Below are 20712 nucleotides of genomic sequence, written 5' to 3' on the forward strand. Positions count from 1 at the left end.
AACATCCCAGTCCCATGTACCCATCCATGCCCTGAGTTCATCTGCCTTGCCCATCAGACTTCTTGCATTGAAATAAATGCAGTTTAATCTAGACTTCCCTTGGTCTTTGCCCTGCTTTCTCAGACCATCTGTCCGGTCATGTTTTGTACACTCTCCCTTACTGCCTTCTGTTTCTGTCACCACTTTACTTCCCACTGACTTCCTGCATCGGTTCCCATCCCTCTGCCACATTAGTTTAAACCCTCCCCAACAGCACTAGCGAACACTCCCCCTAGGACATTGGTTCCAGTCCTGCCCAGATGCAAACCGTCCAATTTGTACTGGTCCCACCTCCCCCAGAACCGGTTCCAATGGCCCGGGAATTTGAATCCCTCCCTCTTGCACCATCTCTCAAGCCACGTATTCATCCTAGCTATCCTGTCATTCCTACTCTGACTAGCCCGTGGCACTGGTTGCAATCCTGAGATTACTACCTTTGAGGTCCTACTTTTTAGTTTAACTCTTAACTCCCTAAATTCAGCTTGTAGGACCTCATCCCATTTTTTACCTACATCGTTGGTACCTATATGCACCACGACAACTGGCTGTTCACCCTCCCCCTCCAGAATGTCCTGCAGCCGCTCCGAGACATCCCTGACCCTTGCACCAGGGAGGCAACATACCATCCTGGAGTCTCGGTTGCATCCGCAGAAACACCTGTCTATTCCCCTTACAATCGAGTCCCCTATCACTATAGCTCTGCCACTCTTTTTCCTGCCCTCCTGTGCAGCAGAGCCAGCCACGGTGCCATGAACCTGGCCGCTGTCACCTACCCCTGGTGAGCCATCTCCCCCAACAGCATCCAAAACCTATACCTGTTTGAGAGGGGGATGGCCACAGGGGACCTCTGCACTACCTGCCTGCACCTCTTAATCTGCCTGGTGGTCACCCATCCACTTCCTGCCTGTACACCCTTTACCTGCGGTGTGACCAACTCGCTAAACGTGCTATCCACGAGTTTCTCTGCATCGCGGATGCTCCACAGTGAATCCACCCGCAGCTCCAGCTCCGAGATACGATCGGTCAGTAGCTGCAGGTGGACACACTTCCTGCACAACTGGTCGGCAGGGACACTGGTCGTGTCCATGACTTCCCACATCTTGCAGGAGGGGCATGTTGGTGCTTTTCCATATAGAGAAGATTGCGGATGTAGCTCTGCATCCCTCTATTTTTTGCACAGAATGTTGGAATTCCAGTGCTTGTCCCACCACCAAACTGTTTCCAATAAGGTGCATGCCTTGGAATATGTGGCAGAATGCACATTGACTGTTATTTTCTGACAAATGCCTACAGTAAACTTTCCCCGTCCCTTTACACTACAGTGGTTAACAACATCCTTACACAAGAATTATGTTGGCAATCAATGTCTGCCGTAATACCTGCCTCTGTTTTATCCTTCAAGGTTGAATTAGTTCATGCTACACAAGAATCTTCAAGTGTTCACATGCATTCACAAACAATCCCCAGATAGGCTTGGTTGGAATTTCCCATAGGAGTCTGTTGAAAAAGCTATTACTGAATATATGAAAATTCTATGAAATCATGAAAATGTAATCTGAAAACTTTGATTTATCAAATATTTTTACAGTTAGCAAATTTTCAGACATGTAAATTTTTCCCAAGCAGCCATTCTAGAGTTGTTCTAAATACTTTCTCACCTCTCATCCCCCACTCCATGGTACCCAAGGAACATTTTGATTTTTTTACATTAAAAATAGTGCATTCTGGTTAATTTTGAACACATTTTATCTTCTCAATTTAATAAATCCAAAAAACTATAGGAAAGACGTTTATCCAAATTCCAAAGACCACCCAGCCCATCATAGGGGCAGTCGCCCTGTCCCTTCATGGAAACACTCGTTTCCCTTCCTTCCACAGTTCATCCTGACACTTTCCATCTCAACCCCTTGAGTGTATGATGGTATTTCCCTCCCTTTCCCCCTTTCCCCATTTAGAACCGAGATGAGGAGAAATTTCGTCACTCAGAGGGTGGTGAACCTATGGAATTCTCTACCACAGAAGGCAGTGGAGGCCAAGTCATTAAATATATTCAAGGAGATAGATATATTTCTTAATACTAAAGGGATCAAGGGATATGGGGAAAAAGCGGGAACAGGGTACTGAGTTAGAAGATCAGCCATGATCATTTTGAATGGTGGAGCAGGCCCGAAGGGCCGAATGGCCTACTCTTGCTCCTATTTTCTATGATTCTATAACTCGCAATCCCTCTCCCTCAGTTTCTGCTGCCACCTTTCTTGCCCCCACTTCTCAGCTCTGACATGATTCTGCGGCTACTCTGGGGATGCAACTCTGCTGTGAGTGGGAATTCCTGGTCTCATGAGTCTAATGGGGCGTGTAGAAAATTTGGCTAGCTGCTCAAATTTAAAGAGAGTGCCTCTGCAAAGGGAGGGAAGAGATCCTCAGCCTCAGCATTCAAAATCCTGAGCAGTGCCAGACCTAAGTAAAAGAGTTTATTTTTTTCTTCTGAAGTAAAATCTCACACCTCAAATGTGCTGCACTTCAGCACATTATTTCTTCCTCCTAAAAAACTTGACCCCATTCAGCATGGTCACCCCAGAATAAACTACAATCAGTAAATCTGCTTGGGTTTCAAAAGGTCCACCAGAAAGAAAATACTGGGGGTAACTTTGACTTTCGGTGATTCTGAAAAAGGAGCAATATCGATTCAGCTGTCCATGATACATCTCTCCCGATTGAATCGCCCATTTTACACAATCACTCAAAGTCAAAATTACCCCCACTGTTTTTTTTAAGAACTCCTAACTCCATTTGGTTTTATATGGGATGATTTTAAAATAATGTTGTAACTGGATTTTTTAGAATCATAGAATCATAGAAAGGTTACAGCATGGAAGGAGGCCATTCGGCCCATCGAATTTACACCGGCTCTATGCAGGAGCAATCCAGCTAGTCCCACTCCCCCGCCCTATCCCCGTAGCCCTACAAATTTTTTCCTTTCAAGTACTTATCCAGTTCCCTTTTGAAGGCCATGATTGAATCTGCATCCACCACCGCCTCAGGTAGTGCATTCCAGATCCTAACCACTCGCCGTGTAAAAATGATTTTCCTCATGTCACCTTTGGTTCTTTTGCCAATCATCTTAAATCTATATCCTCTGGTTCTTGACCCTTCCGCCAATGGGAACAGTTTCTCTTCATCTACTCAATCTAGACCCTTCATGATTTTGAATACCTCTATCAAATCTCCTCGCATCCAAGGAGAACAACCCTAGCTTCTCCAGTCTATCCACATAACTAAAGTCCCTCATCCCTGGAATCATTCTAGTAAATCTCTTCTGTACCCTCGCTAAGGCCTTCACATCTTTCCTAAGGTGCGGTGCCCAGAACTGGTTGCAATACTCCAGTTGTGACTGAACCAGTGTTTTATGAAGGTTCATCATGACTTCCATACTTTTGTACTCTATGCCTCTATTTATAAAGCCCAGGATCCCGTATGATTTTTTAACCACTTTCTCAACCTGCCCTGCCACCTTCAACTCTGTGCACATAAACCCCCAGATCTCTCTGTTCCTGTACCTCTTTTAGAGTTGTGCCCTTTCGTTTATATTGCCTCTCCTTGTTCTTCCTACCAAAATGTATCACTTCACTTCGCATTTTTCTGCATTAAATTTAATCTGTCACGTGTCCGCCCATGCCACTAGCCTGTCTATACCCTCTTGAAGTCTATCACTGTCCTTCTCACTGTTTACTACCCTTCCAAGTTTTGTGTCATCTGCAAATTTGGAAATTGTGCCCTATTCACCCAAGTCCAAGTCATTAATATATATCAAAAAAAGCAGTAGTCCCAGCACTGACCCCTGGGGAACACCACTGTACACCTCCCTCCAGTCCGAAGAACAACCGTTCACCACTACTCTCTGTTTCCTGTCCCTTAGCCAATTTTGTATCCATGTTGCTACTGCCCCCTTTATTCCATGAACCGCAATCTTGATGATAAGCCTACCAGACGGCACTTTATCAAATGCTTTTTGAAAGTCCATATACACCACATCAACTGCATTGCCCTCATTTATCCTCTCTGTTACCTCATCAAAAAACACTAGAGTCTGGTAAAGACAGATGCAAAGTACTAATTTAGTACTTCAGCCATCCCCTCTGCCTCCATGAGTAGATTTCCTTTATGGTCCCTAATCAGCCCCACCCCTTCTCTTACTATCCTTTTACAGTTTACATGCCTGAAGAAGACATTTGGATTCCCTTTTATGTTGGCCGCCAGTCTATTTTCATACCCTCTCTTTGCCCCTCTTATTTCCTTTTTCACTTCCCCTCTGAATTTTCTATATTCTGCCTGGTTCTCACTTGTGTTATCAGCCTGACATCAGTCATACACCCCCTTTTTTCCGTTTCATCTTACGCTCTATCTCTTTTGTCATCCAGGGAGCTCTGGCTTTAGTTGCCCTACCTTTCTGGCTCGTGGGAATGTGCCTGAACCATTTCCTCTTTAAAGGCCGCCCACTGTTCAGTTACAGTTTTGCCTACCAATCTTTGATTCCAATTTACCCGGGCCAGATCTGATCTCATCCCGTTGAAATTTTCCCTCCTCCAATTGAGTATTTTTACTTAAGATTGGTCCATGTCCTTTTCCATAGCTATTTTAAACCTTATGATACAATGATCGCTGCTCTCTAAATGCTCCCCCACTTGCTCCAATTGGCCCGTCTCATTCCCTCGAACCAGGTCCTAGGTTTTATGTCTCTGCATTAGTAATTTGTTAGTAAGAATTGTGAAGGATACTGAAACATGGCAGATAGGCTCTGATTTTCCATCTCCATCAAATCGTGCGTCAGGAATGGCCAGATATCAGTACAAGGCTGCACAATGAGCTGACTGCATGTAATGTGGATAATTGGCATAAGTTCCCAGCACAACATTCATCTTGTGCCACCAGCTTGCTAAAAGTCTGGCCAGGACCTTAAATAGCTTAACGTCGGTGGTAGGAAAGATAATGGAATCCTTACTCAAAGATGTAATAGAAAAACATCTAGAAACCAAAAATATAATAAAGAATAGTCAGCATATATTTGTAAAGGGAATGTCATGCTTGACCAAACTTATTGAATTCTTTGAAGAAGTAACAGAAAGTATGGGCAAGGGTAATCTAGTAGATGTAATATATCTGGAATTTCAAAAGGCCTTCAATAAGGTTCTGCATAGTAGACTCATGACTAAGGTCAGAGCATGTGGAGTCAGGGGACAAGTAGCAGAATGGGTAGCAAGCTGGCTACAAAACAGAACACAGAGAGTAGGGGTTAATGGTAGTTACTCAGACTGACGAAAGGTGGGAAGTTGTGTTTCACAAGGATAAATGCTGGAACCACTGTTGTTCACCATTTACGTAAACGATTTGGACTCGGGAATTGGAAGTACAATTTCAAAATTTGCAGATGACACCAAATTGTCATGGTGTCTTTTTGTCATGTATAATTAATACTGAGGAGGACTGCGACAATATACAGGAAAACATTAATAAACTTGCAGAATGGCCGTGAAGTTGGCAAATGAATTTCAGTATAGATAAGTGTGAGGTATTACATTTTAGGAGGAAGAATAAGGAGGCCACATACTGCTTGGATAATAAGAGTCTAAATGGGGTAGAAGAGCAAAGGGATCTGGGGATACAGATACACTAATCATTGAAAGTAGTGACGCAGGTTAATAAGGCCATAAAAAAAGGCAAACCAAGCATTGGGTTCATTTCTAGAAGGATAGAATTGAAAAGCAGAGAAGTTATTTTAAACTTGTAAAGAACCTTGGTTAGACCGCACTTGGAGTACTGTGCACATTTCTGGTCTCCATATTTAAAAAAGAATATAGAGGCACTGGAGAAGGTGCAAAAAAGATTTACTAGGATGAAACTAGAAATGAGAGATTATACCTATCAGGAAAGATTGTGCAAGTTGGAGCTCTTTTCTCTAGATAAGAAAAGACTGAGGGGTGACCTGAAAGAGGTCTTTAAAATTATGAAAGGATTTGATAGGGTAGATGTAGAGAAAATGTTTCCATTTGTGGGGAGACCAGAACTAGGGGTCATAAATATGAGATAGTCACTAATAAATCCAATAGGGAATTCAGGAGAAACTTCTTTACCCAGAGAGTGGTTAGAACGTGGAACTCGCTACCACAAGGAGTCGTTGAGGCGATTAGCATAGATGCATTTAAGGGGAAGCTTGATAAACACATGAGGGAGAAAGGAATAGAGGATATGCTGATAGAGTTAGATGAAGTAGGGAGGGAGGAGGCTTGTGTGGAACATTACACACCGGCACGGACCTGTTGTGCCGAAGGGCCTGTTTCTGTGCTGCGCATTCTATGTGATTCTGTCTATGTAAATTTAAAGCGATTAACCAGCTTAAAGGTCAGTGCTTTAATATGGGGGCAAATCGGATACTGGAGCCCCGACTTTAACCTACTGTGGGAGTGCGGTGTACGGGGGCTGAGGCGGGAGGGAAGTGCCCATTAGGTGGCCAGCATGATAATTGGGCCTCATTTAAATGTTGCCATGCTGACACTACTGTCGGCTGCTGCCAGTCCACGCTTGCCCCCACCTCTAGTTCTCTTCCCAACCTCCGCCCCAAGCCCTACTTAACGGCCACTGCTGGGAAGGCAGCCAACCCAAATTGGTCCTCGTCAAACCAGCGGGCTGCTTCTGGAATTCCGATTGGCGCAGCTCACTGGCAATGTGCTGATGAGGCTCGAGGCCCAATTTGGAATGAGCCTTAGGCTTTCGGCTTCTGGCGCGTGCTTGAAAACAGGCCTGGACCAATTTCTAAACCAAAAACTTCCCAACTAGCAGTTTAAAAGGTAATATTCCGCTTTAGGAAATGTACTGCTTCAGGCGAGGCTATCCATGCACTGCTGCACCCATTTCACATGGGTGAACAGCGCTATTGGCATGGTGGTGGCAAGAAAGTCGTTGAATCTGGTATGTAGGCTAATTTGATTATTTTTCTGACTGCTTAATGGGGCTTAAACTAGTGAACCAGGCTCCAAAATGCCAATATTTTTATTTGCCATAAAATGTAGCTCACTTCAAATCAGGCATGCTAGCCTGAACACCCAATTTCATAACTAATGGTATCCCCCAGAAAGGCACCAGTGGACCTTTGTGAAACTAGGGTTATAATACTAACTGAATGTACCTCCTTCCCAACATTGAATTATATTGTTTTTGTTTCTCATTGGTGGGAGCAATGATTATGAAGAGTAAACCAATTGTTAAGAGTAAGAGAATGTTTTCTGGTACCAAAAAATGTAGCCTGCTAGATAAACTGAGGTAATGCTAGAGACAAAATACAACAAACATGTTTTCCAAAAAAATCCATGCATTTTGCAGTCTTGATCCTTTCTGTCAGATACTTGTTCCTTTGCTAAAATATAAACAATTATTTATTTACAGAGCAAGGCAAAGCTGATGAAAGAGTCAGTGTACCCTTTCAAAGCAAAAACTGGAATGTGCCATTATTTTCCAAAGTCCACATTTGGTGTTTCAATCACAGGCTATAAAGCATACAGCTTCAGGTAATCCTGCTTCCTTCAGTCCATTAGGTCCTTCTTGTCTGGAAAATCGAAATGACTGGAACACTATTTTCGAGAGCTGAGTACCATAACTTGTTTGCTATCAATCTGATCATGCAAAGTTTATGGTGAAACTGATTGCAATAAAAAAGTTCTGCTTTGCTAGGAATTGACATGTAAATTCTACTTATGCAACATTAGCTGTAACTATGTACCTGCTAAATGTTTTTGTCAATATCTATGACAGTTAACTTGACATTCATGGTATGAGGTACAATTTCCGACCAGCCACTGTTGAACTTACTGTGCTCATATTAAATCCCTCTGTGCTTTCTTATTGCAGGCGTTATCTGGCACAAAGGGTAAAATACTGTATTAAGTATCACTTCTAGAAGCATCCTGCACATTTTACTTTGTGTAATATTGTCTAATATCTAATTGTATAATAGTATTACCTAGGACTGTAACAGTGATCTGAACTGGATATCATGGCTTTCACACCAGCACATCTCCAATTTTTCCCAAGATGGACTGAGAAGCACTTAGTAAGACAAGGCCAGATATGAATTGCTTAGCTGCTTTATTTACAGACAACTAGTGAACATTCAGGGGTAGAGTTTGCACTTTGGGTGCAATAGGTAAATAGGCGCGAATAGTGCCTGAAAATTGCGCCGGTTAGTTTACAGTTCAAGTTTGCGCTAAAATGTATTGGCTTAATCACAAATGTAAAATCTTTCATAAGCCAGTGCAATCCGTAATCGATTGCGTAATAATTTATTTATTTTCTTTGCAATAAAAAATATTCATTGATGTATCTAAGAGTGGTAACCTGGTGCAGTTTTATTAATACAGCTGAAAATGATTTTATCACAAAAATGAGCATTTTTAATAAGAGTGTCTGGTCCTCCACCTGTGAGTAACCTGATTAAAAATCACTCAAAATGCCTTTAAAAAACTATACTAAACCATTTACTACTTTCATTGGTCAGTTTCTTAATAATTTAAATATTTTTTAACATGTAAAAATGTTTAAAATGTGCCAACTACTGCCTGTGCACCCAAGAAAACTAGCTTAATTAGAAGACCCTCCTCGAACGGCTGCAAACGGCCGCAATTGCCGGCAACTCACCATCTTCATTATTTCAATCTGGCAGCATGGCCAATTTTGTGGGCGGGACCAGCTTCGGGCACAATGACTTTTGAACCAGTGCAAAAGATCACAGAAACTCGATTTACACCTGACTTAACTTGCGCTCGATTTTCCGCAATTTTCACAATCTTCTACGCTGGTTTGGGCGGATTGCGCAGATAAAACCAGCACAATCTAACAGAAAATCTATCCTGTGGTGTAACAGTCAAAGCAAATTCCACCTACTTCACTGAATCTCTCTTCCCTCCTCCAAAAATGGGGAAAAAATAATAAACCATGTGCCCTCTTCCTTTCATGGGCTGACTTATTGGTCTTTGGCCTCCTGCATTTTAGCTTCCCGATCTGGGCAGAAAGGCTGGCGCTCTTGTTTAAAGGCTGACTCCTACAATTGTCAATGATCTGAGATTGTCCTGGAGTCTCCAAGAATTAAAGATTTATTTGCAAGAAAATTTCCAGTAACCCCACTATTTAAAAAAAAGAGGGAGAGAGAAAACAGGGAACTACAGACCGGTTAGCCCAACATCAGTAGTAGGGAAAGTGCTAGAGTCTATTATAAAGGATGTGATAACAGGACAGTTAGAAAATATCAACAGGATTAGACAAAGCCAATATGGATTTATGAAAGGGAAATTGTGTTTGACAAACCTACTGGAGTTTTTTGAGGATCTAACCACCACCTTCTCAAGGGCAATTAGGGATGGGCAATAAATGCCGGCCTCGCCAGCGACGCCCACATTCCATGAACGAATAAAAAAAAGATAAGGGAGAACCAGTGGATGCGGTGTATTTGGATTTTCAGAAGGCCTTTGATAAAGTCCCACATAAGAGGTTAGTGTGCAAAATTAAAGCACATGGGATTGGTGGTAATATACTGGCATGGATTGAAAATTGGTTAACAGACAGGAAACAGAGAGTAGGAATAAATGGGTCTTTTTCGGGGTGGCAGGCAGTGACTAGTGGGGTACCGCAGGGATCAGTGCTTGGGCCCCAGCTATTCACAATATATATCAAAGATTTGGATGAGGGCATCAAATGTAGTATTTCCAAGTTTGCAGATGACACAAAACTAGGTGGGATTGTGAGTTGTGAGGAGGAGGTAAAGAGGCTTCAAGGCAATTTAGACAAGTTTAATGAGTGGGCAAATACATGGCAGATGCAGTATAACGTGGATAAATGTGAAGTTATCCACTTCAGAAAGAAAAACAGAATGGCAGAGTATTATTTAAATGGTGATAGATTGGGGAATGTTGATGTATAAAGGGACCTGGGTGTCCTTGTACACCAGTCACTGAAAGCAAACATGCAGGTGCAGCAAGCAGTTAGGAAGGCAAGAGGTATGTTGACCTTCATTGCAAGAGGATTTGAGTACAGGAGCAAGGATGTCTTACTGCAGTTATACAGGGCCTTGGTGAGACCACATCTGGAGTATTGTGTGCAGTTTTGGTCTCCTTACCTAAGAAAGGATATACTTGCCATAGAGGGAGTGCAGCGAAGGTTCACCAGACTGATTCCTGGGATGGCAAGACTGTCGTAGGAGGAGAGATTGGGTCGACTAAGCCTATATTCACTAGAATTTAGAAGGATGAGAGGGGATCTCATTGGATTGTATAAAATTCTGACAGAGCTAGAGAGACTGGATGCAGGGAGAATGTTTCCCCTGGCTGGGGGGGTCCAGAACAAGGGGTCACAGTCTCAGGATGCAGGGTAGGACATTTAGGACTGAGATGAAGAGAAATTTCTTCACTCAAAGGGTGGTGAACCTGTGGAATTCTCTACCACAGAAGGCTGTGGAGGCCAAGTCACTGAATATATTTAAGAAGGAGATAGATAGATTTTTAGACACAGAAGGCATCAAGGGGGTATGGGGAGAGAGCAGGAATATGTTATTGAGATAGAGGATCAACCATGATCATATTGAATGCAGGCTTGAAGGGCCGAATGGCCTACTCCTACTCCTATTTTGTATGTTTCTATGTTTCTAAGACCCTACTGAAAGCAACCTAGGAGAAAAATCATAGGGGCATTAAAAACAAACGTGTTCTGTTCATTTTCTTTGAACACTTGTTTTTATTAGTTATAAAAATATTGGCGAATGGAAAGAAGGCTGCAAGAATCATCCAGTTGGGTAACGAAGAGTCTGTTTGCTTTCCAATTTTCGTGGAAAGGAAGTACCTTGTGAGGATGGAGATGTTGGGCGACCAATGACTGGTTGGTGGTTGAAGGCGGGAGGTCATGTGATGAAACCACCTGGAATATGACCAACCAGAGTTGGCAACCCTACTGACATGTTTTTTTTTGTTAACTGTAACCCCAGGGAACAGAGGGGTGGTGCCTCTGACAATTGCTCCTTGCAGGGGTTCATCAGTAGGCTTGTCAACCAAAGCAATTACCCCCTCTCCCAAGATTATATTCTCAGCAAATACCCGTAGCATGCCCACATGAATAGAATCATCCTCACCACAATAGGTGTGAATATTTGTTATCCATCTGAGATGAAATAACAAATTGCTTAATGTCCCACGCGATTGTGGAGTTGTGTTTGTCGCCTGGTTCATTCAAAGAAGCTCTCATCTGTCTCATGCTGTAGCCTGTGGCTTTTTAAAACTGTAAATTCACTTTTTTTAAAAACACACTTAAATATAACTTTTCTTATTCTACAAATAAGGTCATACTGAAGCATGGCACCCCCACAACGAGTTGCTAGCAGTGTTGTCCAATAGAAATCACTGACTAGCCACAGGTGTGGCTACTGCAACACCATTTTAGACACATGCACTAATTTTAGTAAAATAGGCCTCATGTGATACAGGTAAATGTACTTCATATCTGTATGTTTATTTAACAAACATCTACCATTAATTAGTAACCAAGGGAGTAAAGCACTCAAAATACAAATGCACACTCTGCTTTTGGTCTTAACATTTTACCAACAAACACACAAAAAGGTTAAAGTTCACATGCATACACCATGCAAATATGAGTATTGAAATCACATGCTCAACAACGGTGTCTATTACTCATTTTTTACTTACAATCAGAAATGTAAACATCCATTTTTTTGATTAGCCCTCTGTGAAGCATCTCGGGATGTTTTTCTACAGTAAAAGCACTATATTAATGCTACTTGTTGTTATCTACCTGTACTCTTACCTTCAGGGAATTGTGTATTTAAACCCCAAGCCATTCTGTTGATTCACGCCCTCCAGTGTCTTTTCATTGAGTGCATACTCCATTCCTTATTTTTTCTCCCAAATGTATTACATCACACTTAACCACATTAAATTGCATATGCCCATTCCACTAATGTATGTTTTTCTGTTTATGCGGTAATTACTATGTGAAACAGACACTTAAAACTGATAAAAGAAAGAACTTGCATTTATATAGTGCCTTTCACCTCAGGATGTCCCAAAGCACTTTACAGCCAATGAAGTGCTTTTGAAGTGTAGTCACTGTTCTAATGTAGGATTACACATCTAGTTTCAAAATTCATGGAAGTTCTGTTTCCCATTTTAGATCAATGTACAGGAGCTCACTCCAGCTGGACATGCTAATACATTTAGGAAATGGAAGTACTATGTTGTGTTGAGGGAGGGGTTAATTACAAGGAACACATCAGATTTAATGGATAGCATTTTATTTTCTCCCATAGAAGACAATAAAATAATTTGAAGCTTCTCTGCAATTAGTTTTGCCTCAATAACTTTTTGATACGCTCAGATGTTTTAAAAAATCTAATATGTGCAAATATTTTTCTATGTAGATACAGTGAAGATGGTTTGATGCAGAAGCTATTGGAATGGGGTCCCTTGGTGGCGGTGGTAGATGCAGTCAGCTGGCAAGACTATCTTGGTGGCATTATCCAGCATCACTGCTCCCAAGAAAAATCAAACCATGCAGTAGTGATCACTGGTTATGACAGGACAGGTGAGTGAAATGTAATTTCGTTACTGAAATTCCTAAAGTTCCCTTTATTGATATGGAACCATTTTGATTAAAACATATAAGTTGCTCCAATTTAGAGGTTTACAGAATCGATGGAGAATTTTTTTTTTTCGATAGGGCCCATTTTCGGGCACGGGTAACGTGATCCGCTATTACCCCCCCCCCACCCAATGGCAGGCAACACGTGAATTTCGAGCTGCTGCTACTTACCATGATATCTCCGTGCAGCCTCTCAGCAGAATGAGGAAGCCAGAAATGGGGCATCATCGGCAGCCTGCACCTCTTAAAGGTGCAGGTGCACATTTTAGATGGGACATGCACAGTCCACGGGGAGGAGGGAAAAATGGCTGGAAGGATGGCGGGACCGGCACAAGAGCGGGCCCCATGCTTCTCCGATGATGCACTGGAGGCCTTGGTGGAAGGGGTGGATGAAAGGAGGGCCAACATATACCCGCAGGGTGGCAGGAGACCCTCCAGACTGCAGCTCTGCAGGCATTGGCAGGCTATGGCCCAGGAAGTGAACGCCAGGAGCATGGCACCACGCACGTGGGTGCAGTGCCTAAAGAAGTTCAATGATTTGACACGAGTGGTCAAGGTGAGTGAATGGAAACGTCAAGTGGCACATCCTACCAACTGCACCACTGCTCCACGTATCACACTCCCCGTCACCCATCCACCAACAAACACTGCCCATCCACACGCAATGCTGCACTCGGCATGCTGTATCTCACCCGCACATAGTACCACATTTGCAGGCCACACAACCACCACTCACAGGTCACACACACTGGCAGCTATTCAACCATGACAGGCATATCACCCACATGCCTTGCAGGATACTCACTGACGCACTGTCCTCTCTCTTGCAGGAGAAGGTGGCGCATAACAGCCGGCAGCAGGAGAGGCCTGAGGGTGGACAGGGATGCTTCCCCCCCAGAGGAGACAGTGCTTCAGATCATTGGGCGGGCCATCGCTGCAGCCGTCACAACATGCCGTGCTGGAGGTCCCGATGAAGGGGGTCTCTGCATATCTAATGCTCCTTCTCCTTTCCCACATCTCCCTCCTCCCATAATCTTTTCTGACTCACGTGCTGCACATGCTGTCAGCACACACCTCTTACTTCCTCCCCTCCCCACTCCACAACTCAACCTGTTTCCCTTTGTCAATGCAGATACCCAAGAACACATGGCAGCACCGTCCAAGGAGGAGGAGGAGGAGGACACTGAAGCCACACCGTCACTCGATCTGACACTTGCTTCCACCAGCTCAGAGACTGACACTGAGCGTCCTTTAGAGGTTAGATTAGAGAAGGGATCTGCACGTGGTGAGACACCGGGCACAAGTGCGCAGGAGCCGGGGTGGGGGAACAGATACCACTGGTGCCAGCTCACCAGAGGGCAAGGTCGCTCACTGGTTCTGCTGCAGAGGAGTCAGATGAGGACTTCGATGGGCCAGGCTACAGATGGGCGTACACCAACAAATGCTTGGGGCACAGGAAAGCCTGCTGGAAAGCCTGTGCACAATGAGAAGGGGCATGGAGGAGTCCAGCTCCAACTTGGCACAGGGCTTTGCGCAGAGCTTGGAGCCCATCCTTTCCAACATGGAACGGGTGGTCACCTCCATCAGAGCACCTGTGGAACCCACCATGATGCAGCGTCTGATGGCCAATGTCGTGGCTTCCATTCCGACGTCATCAAAGGTCTGCAAGCTATGGTTGCTGCTCAGACTGCTGCAGTGGAAGCTCAGACTGCTGCTGTCGTGGCTCTGGGGACCATTGTTGAACGGGGTTTCCAGGGCATCACAGCACTCCAGCAATCTGTTCTCCAGCTGATCACCAGGATTGCTGAGGCGCCGCCCCGGGGAGAGTGGCGCCTCAGGATGACAGCATTCCTGCTCCCACCCCTGCCACTCTGCCAGTGCCCTTGTTGTTGCCTATGGGCCAACCAGGCCAGACTGCTGCAGTCCATGCTGAGATGGTGCAGTCTGAAGCCAGGCCCTCCCGGCCCAGAGTTGCTCGAGGTTGTCCTCCAAGGGCATCTGCATGCACCTCATTTGAAGGCCAGCAGACTCCCACCACCCATGCTCCAGCCACTGGGGAAGCACCTCGTAGCAGCACTAGGATCAGTAAAGGCACATGAACAACAGGCACTGAGGCAATGCTCAAGGGTGAATAGTTCTGTTCTGCTTCCATAATTTCATTTATTCATTGATAAATGTGACTTTGAATTTGCATTTGGAGGTGGTTTTCAATTGTTTGATGAGCTGAGGGGGAAACCAATGTGCAATCAGATGAAGGGCGATTTGATTGTCTTGTTGGAGCAGAAAGGTGGAGAGTGTAGGATTGTTGGTGAGTTGGGGGATGTAATTGACATTATTGATAGTGGGCACAGATCAGGCGAACACCCTTGCATCTTCCTCCACTTCCTCTCTCGGCTCCTCCTCCTCCTCCTCCTCCTCCGGCTCCTCCCCCTCCTCCTCCTCAGCCTCTACCTCTTCAGCCTCATCCTCCTCCACCTCTGGCTCAGGGTCTTCTCGGATCATTGGTGACAAAGGCTGGTCCCTCATGATGGTGAGGTTGTGCAGCATGGAGCAGACAACCACGAATCTGCCGACCTGCTCAGGGGAGTACTGCAGGGCTCCTCCAGGCAGCGGAAGCATTGTTTGAGGAGGCCTATGGTGTGCTCCACGATGTTGCGTGTGGCAGCATTGCTCTCATTATAGGCCCGCTGGGCACATATGTGTGGGTTCCTGACCAAAGTCCTGAGCCAAGGCTGAGGGGATAGCCCTTGTCGCCCAGTAGCCAGACTTTGACTTGCCGAGTCGGGTGAAAGATAGCTGGCACGTTGGACTGCTGCATGACGAAGGCGTCGTGACTACTCCCAGAGTAGCGGGCATCAACCTCCATGATTCGATGCCTGTGGTCACACACCAGCTGCACGTTGAGGGAATGGAAGCCCTTTCGGTTGACAAAGACAGCTAAGTTGATATGCGGGGCATGCAGGGCAATGTGCGTGCAGTCAATGGCACCCTGCACCATGGGGAAGCCAGCAATGCGAACGAAACCCCGTGCTCACTCGTTCTGCTTGTCTCTGTCAAGAGGGAAGGTGATGAACGTGTTCCTCATCTGGTACAGTGCGTCTGTGAGCTCCCTTATGCAGCAGTGCACTGCAAACTGTTGCACATGTCTCCAGCAGAGGCCTGAAATGATCCTGAGCTGTGGAAATTCAGTGCCACGGTGACCTTCACAGGCAATGCAGTCCTTGCCCTGCTCTGAGGCTGCAGTTGTGGCCACACCAGTTGACAGATCTCGGTCACGGCCTCCATGGTGAACCTCAGGTGTCGGATGCAATTCTCCTCGGTCATGTTGAGGTAAGAGAATTGGTCCCGGAAGGCCCTCATTGGATACGGCATCCTGCTCAGTGCCCTGCACCTCCTCCTCGTCCCTCTCCTCGCAGTTTGACCTGCTGTGCGTGACCTCTCTGCGTGCTCCCAGTTGTGCTCAATGCCCAGTGGGAGCCCTAGCAGACCACCCATGGTTGCCAGGAATGTTGTTCAATCACAGTTGTAACTTTCCGAACCATAAGGCAGTACCTGCCAAAGCACACTCAAAAATAGTCTAGCAACTCTCAGTAGGTGTAGGGAACTTCAAAAAACAATTCCTATTCCACCAGCAGCCCGAAGCAACAATTCAGCAACTAACCTGCAACACCTGCATGGTCCCTTTAAATAGCGCTGGTGAGGTTCCTCCAGGCACTCTAAGGTACGTTCAGGTGTGTGTGGTTAACACTGTGCGTTGAGTTGAGCGTTAAGGTCCAAAATGGTTGTCTATCACTTTAAACCAGTATTGCACACTGATTACATGCATTTTCTCCCTACTTTACACGCTTCTGACATTTGGTATTTGCGTATGCGCTAACTCACACTGGAAAAGTCCGTGCACTGCCATGACGCCATCATGGATGTTCGAGAGGCCGTGAAGCATCGAAACAACGTGCGCTACACGGCCGAATTTAGCGCCCATGGAATCGTAGAAAGTTACGGCACAGAAGGTGGCCATTCGGCCCGTCGTTTCTATGCCTGCCAATAAAGAGCTATCCAGTTTAATCCCACTTTCCAGCACTTGATCCATAGCCCTGTAGGTTGCGGCACTTCGAGTGCACATCCAAGTACTTTTTAAATCAGTTGAGGGTTTCTGCCACTACCACCCTTTCAGGCAGTGAGTTCCAGACCCCCACCACCCTCTGGGTGAAAAGATTTATCCCCATCTCCCCTCTAATCCTTCTATCAATTATTTCAATCTATATCCCCTGGTTATTGACCCCTCTGCTAAGGAAAATAGGTCCTTCCTATCCACCCTATCTCGGCCCCTCATAATTTTATACACCTCAATTAAATCTCCCCTCAGCCTCCTTCGTTCCAAAGAAAACCCCAGCCTATCCAATCTTTCCTCATAGCTAAAATTCTCCAGTCCTGGCAACATCCTCGTAAATCTCCTCTGTACCCTCGCGAGTGCAATCACATCTTTCCATTAATGTGGTGACCAGAACTGTACGCAGTACTCAAGCTGTGGCCTAACTAGTGTTTTATACAGTTCTAGTGTAACCTCCCTGCTCTTACATTCTGTGCCTTGGCTAATAAAGGAAAGTATCCCGTATGGCTTTTTAACCACCTTATCTACCTGTGCTGCTACCTTCAGTGATCTGTGGACACAATCCAAGGTCCCTCTGTTCCTCTACACCTCTCAGTATCCTCCTATTTACTATGTACTCCCTTGCCTTGTTTGCCCTCCCCAAATGCATTAACTCACACTTCTCCAGATTGAATTCCATTTGCCACTTCTCTGCCCACCTGACCAGTCCATTGATATCTTCCTGCAGTCTACAGCTTTCCTCCTCACTATCAACCACGTGGCCAATTTTCGTATCATCTGCAAACTTCTTAATTATGCCCCTTACATTTAAGTCTAAATCATTGATATATACCACAAAAAGCAAATGCTGAATCCTGTGGGACCCCACTGGAAACAGCCTCCCAGTCACAAAACATCTGTCGACCATTATCCTTTGCTTTCTGCCACTGAGCCAATTTTGGATCCAACTTTTCACTTTCTCTTGGATCCCATAGGCTTTTACTTTTCTGACTCGTGTGCCATGTGGAACCTTGTCAAAAGCTTTGCTAAAACCCATGTAGACTACACCAAACGCACTACCCTCATCGACCCTCCTTGTTACCTCAAAAAATTCAATCAAGTTAGTCAGACACGACCTACCCTTAACAAATCCATGTTGACTGTCCTTGATTAATCCGTGCTTTTCTAAATAACGACTTTAATACTGTCCCTCAGAATTGAGTCCAATAATTTGCCCACAATTGAGGTAAGGCTGACTGTCTTGTCAGTCTATCCTTTTCTCCCCTTTTAAACAACAGTACAACATTTGCAGTCTTCCAATACTCTGGCACCACGCCTGTAGCCAGAGAAGATGATATCATCTGGACCCAATCTGCAATGTCAACCAGAGGCAATTTATATTTCAGGTTTTCTTGTGGGCCAGAAGGAGCAGGAATGCTCCACCAGGCCTCACAAGGAAGCCTTGGGCCTCCCTTGAAACAGGCTATTCTCCCTCTCCCCGATCGCCGACAGACTCCCTTCCCCGGCCCCGATCTCGGCTCCCGTCACAGCCCTACACCCTCCCAATTGCGGCCCCGAGCTTCCCCCCCCACTAACTACCGGGGACCATCCTCACGGGTCCCTGGTTGTGGCCTCCTGTCGCTTGTTTGCGCTCCTACCCACCGGCCAGGTTGTCAATCTGGCCGATTGTCGAGCCGGAGATTCCACATTTTATTTAAGTGAGGTCACGCCATTGAGATTGGCAGGGCCTCCATGTGTCCGGGATTGCCGAGTTCTTCAGCCGATTACGGCCTCCCCAGCAACTTCCCCTCCTCCCTGTTAATATCGGGACTATTATTTCAGTGAGTCAGTGGCAAATGTATGGAACAGGCTCCCTAGGGAGATGGTGGAAGCAGATAGTATTGATTCATTCAAATGTAAATTAGACAGATTTCTTTCAGAAAATAATATTTTAGGATACAGTATATAAGTAATTTGAGACATGACATATGGTAGGTGCTGAATGCTTAGGAGGGACAGGTGACTTTGGATCTATGGTTCCCAAAGCTTTCCACCACTGGGGTTTTTCTCGTGTCATGTCTGGGCCTGTTGTAAACTAATTGATAAAGATGGATTGCTTTGATTAGTCAACACCTATATTACCATTGTATCATGCAACGGCCAGGATGGTAGAAGGCGAACCAGATGGACCTTGGTCTTTTCTCGTCTATCAATTCCTATGTTCCTAAGAAAGCAACACACACAAAAAAAACATTTGCAACATTGTTCCACTTTACAAAGGCGCAAAATTAGAGAAACCAACTTAAGATAAAGAGAGGGAGACAGTGAGAAGTGTACTACACTATACATGCATTTGAAGCACTTTAAGCCGATTCAATTACTTCCTTATTTCATTTTGATTTACAAATCATTAGTAACCTCTTCCAAAAATGCATTCTGAAAAGCAAGGAAAACCCTTGTGCCCTGATCTCAAGATCAAGATAAAATTTGCAATGCCAATTTGGTATACTTTTTAGGGAAATATCCTGAGCAGCCGTGATTGGTGAACACTGGTTTTGTTAATCTGTTTGTATATCTCCTGTCTCTATCAGTCTCCTGACTTCAATAACTCCCTGTAGCACTTTCCCCACACTTTATCAAGCAAAATCAAATCTTTCAACTCTAACTTCTGCTTTGCTGAAATAACCATTCTTAGCAATCTGTAGTCTCCATCATTTATTTTGAAATCACAGGATAGATTTTCCAAGTCCTCGCACGTGCAAGCCATGAGTGCACATTGATTGTCTGAGTCACGCTCACAGCGTGAGAGGTACCTTTCCATGTGTGAGGACTCGGAACATCTATCCCGAAGACTCATCATACAGAATCATATTCTCATCCTTCTCACTGAGCACAAAACTACAGAACTCCCTGGGGTAGATTTTAAGTTTCAAAACTTCATGCACCAGAAGCATATAACGTGCATTTTACTCCCTGTGATCTTCCATCCATTAATTTCAAAGGACAAAAATCGTGGTGGGCAGGGGGCACACACCTGCAATCTCAATATGTGCTCCTGGAACACGAAGTTCGTACCAGGTGTGTTGAAGATTAAAATTTCTCCCCTTATCTCTTTATTCCTTCCCTCTACAATTTTGAGGTTTTTCGAACCCAAGCTTGGCATTGTCTAATTGCTTATGCCTGATTTACTTCAACTCCTCTTATACTGTTAGCAACCCTAGCATTTGAGCATTTGAAACCTTGGAATTTTCATTGTCCTGTAAATATAATACTCTGGAAGTTGAGCTTAAATAATTGATAGCCATACAACAGGAACCACCCTTATATAATTGAGTATTATTAATCAATATTGCAAAGATTCTCATGCATTATTTCTCTGTGAAGGAGCAGTTACTAAACACTAAAATAAAACAGTGATTGTAAATGGTTAGTTTTCTGTTCCCTCAGTCCCCTATTGCACTTTTGTATTGAATTAAGGTGCACATGTGATCTTTTCTTGCAAAACTGCAGATAAACTGATCGGCTGAGGGACAAGATCAAAGATCACATACATGAGTTTTCCAGGCTATCTTCAATTTGTTAAATAATACAGGATAATTCCTTTTCAGTCACACCCATAAATGTATAATTAATGGAGTACTACGGGTTATTGAATGTATTTATATTATTAACCATCTTCCTTCAATATTTTAGCTGCTGGACTGATACCACAGCTGTCGACATTGGGCGAAATAAAGCGAGTAACATCAGCATGAGTGGCCTATTTCAACATATGGAGTTGTTCATTTTAAAGTGACATAAATCAAAATAGAACATTTTTAAAAATAAAATATAATTAGCAATTATGACTGATGCACAGTTACAACTTGGCCAGAATGCTCTATTGCCCTCAA

General features: G+C 44.4%; 1 protein-coding gene across 2 annotated transcripts in view; it reads left to right on the forward strand.

Moving 5' to 3' along the window:
• Positions 1–20712, forward strand: part of ctso (cathepsin O) — a 71406-nt gene that overhangs the window by 43676 nt on the left and 7018 nt on the right. Inside the window, exons 5-7 of one of the 2 annotated variants that reach the window (XM_067992798.1) lie at positions 7477–7598; positions 12509–12672; positions 20513–20628. In XM_067992798.1, the coding sequence (XP_067848899.1) occupies positions 7477–7598; positions 12509–12672; positions 20513–20574 (348 nt within the window). In that variant the 3' untranslated portion in view covers positions 20575–20628. Of the gene's footprint in view, positions 1–7476; positions 7599–12508; positions 12673–20512; positions 20629–20712 lie in introns of those variants that run through there. The other variant, XM_067992787.1, reaches the window with a different exon arrangement.

Source organism: Heptranchias perlo, chromosome 1 (assembly GCF_035084215.1).
Source record: "Heptranchias perlo isolate sHepPer1 chromosome 1, sHepPer1.hap1, whole genome shotgun sequence".
Taxonomy (NCBI): domain Eukaryota; kingdom Metazoa; phylum Chordata; class Chondrichthyes; order Hexanchiformes; family Hexanchidae; genus Heptranchias; species Heptranchias perlo.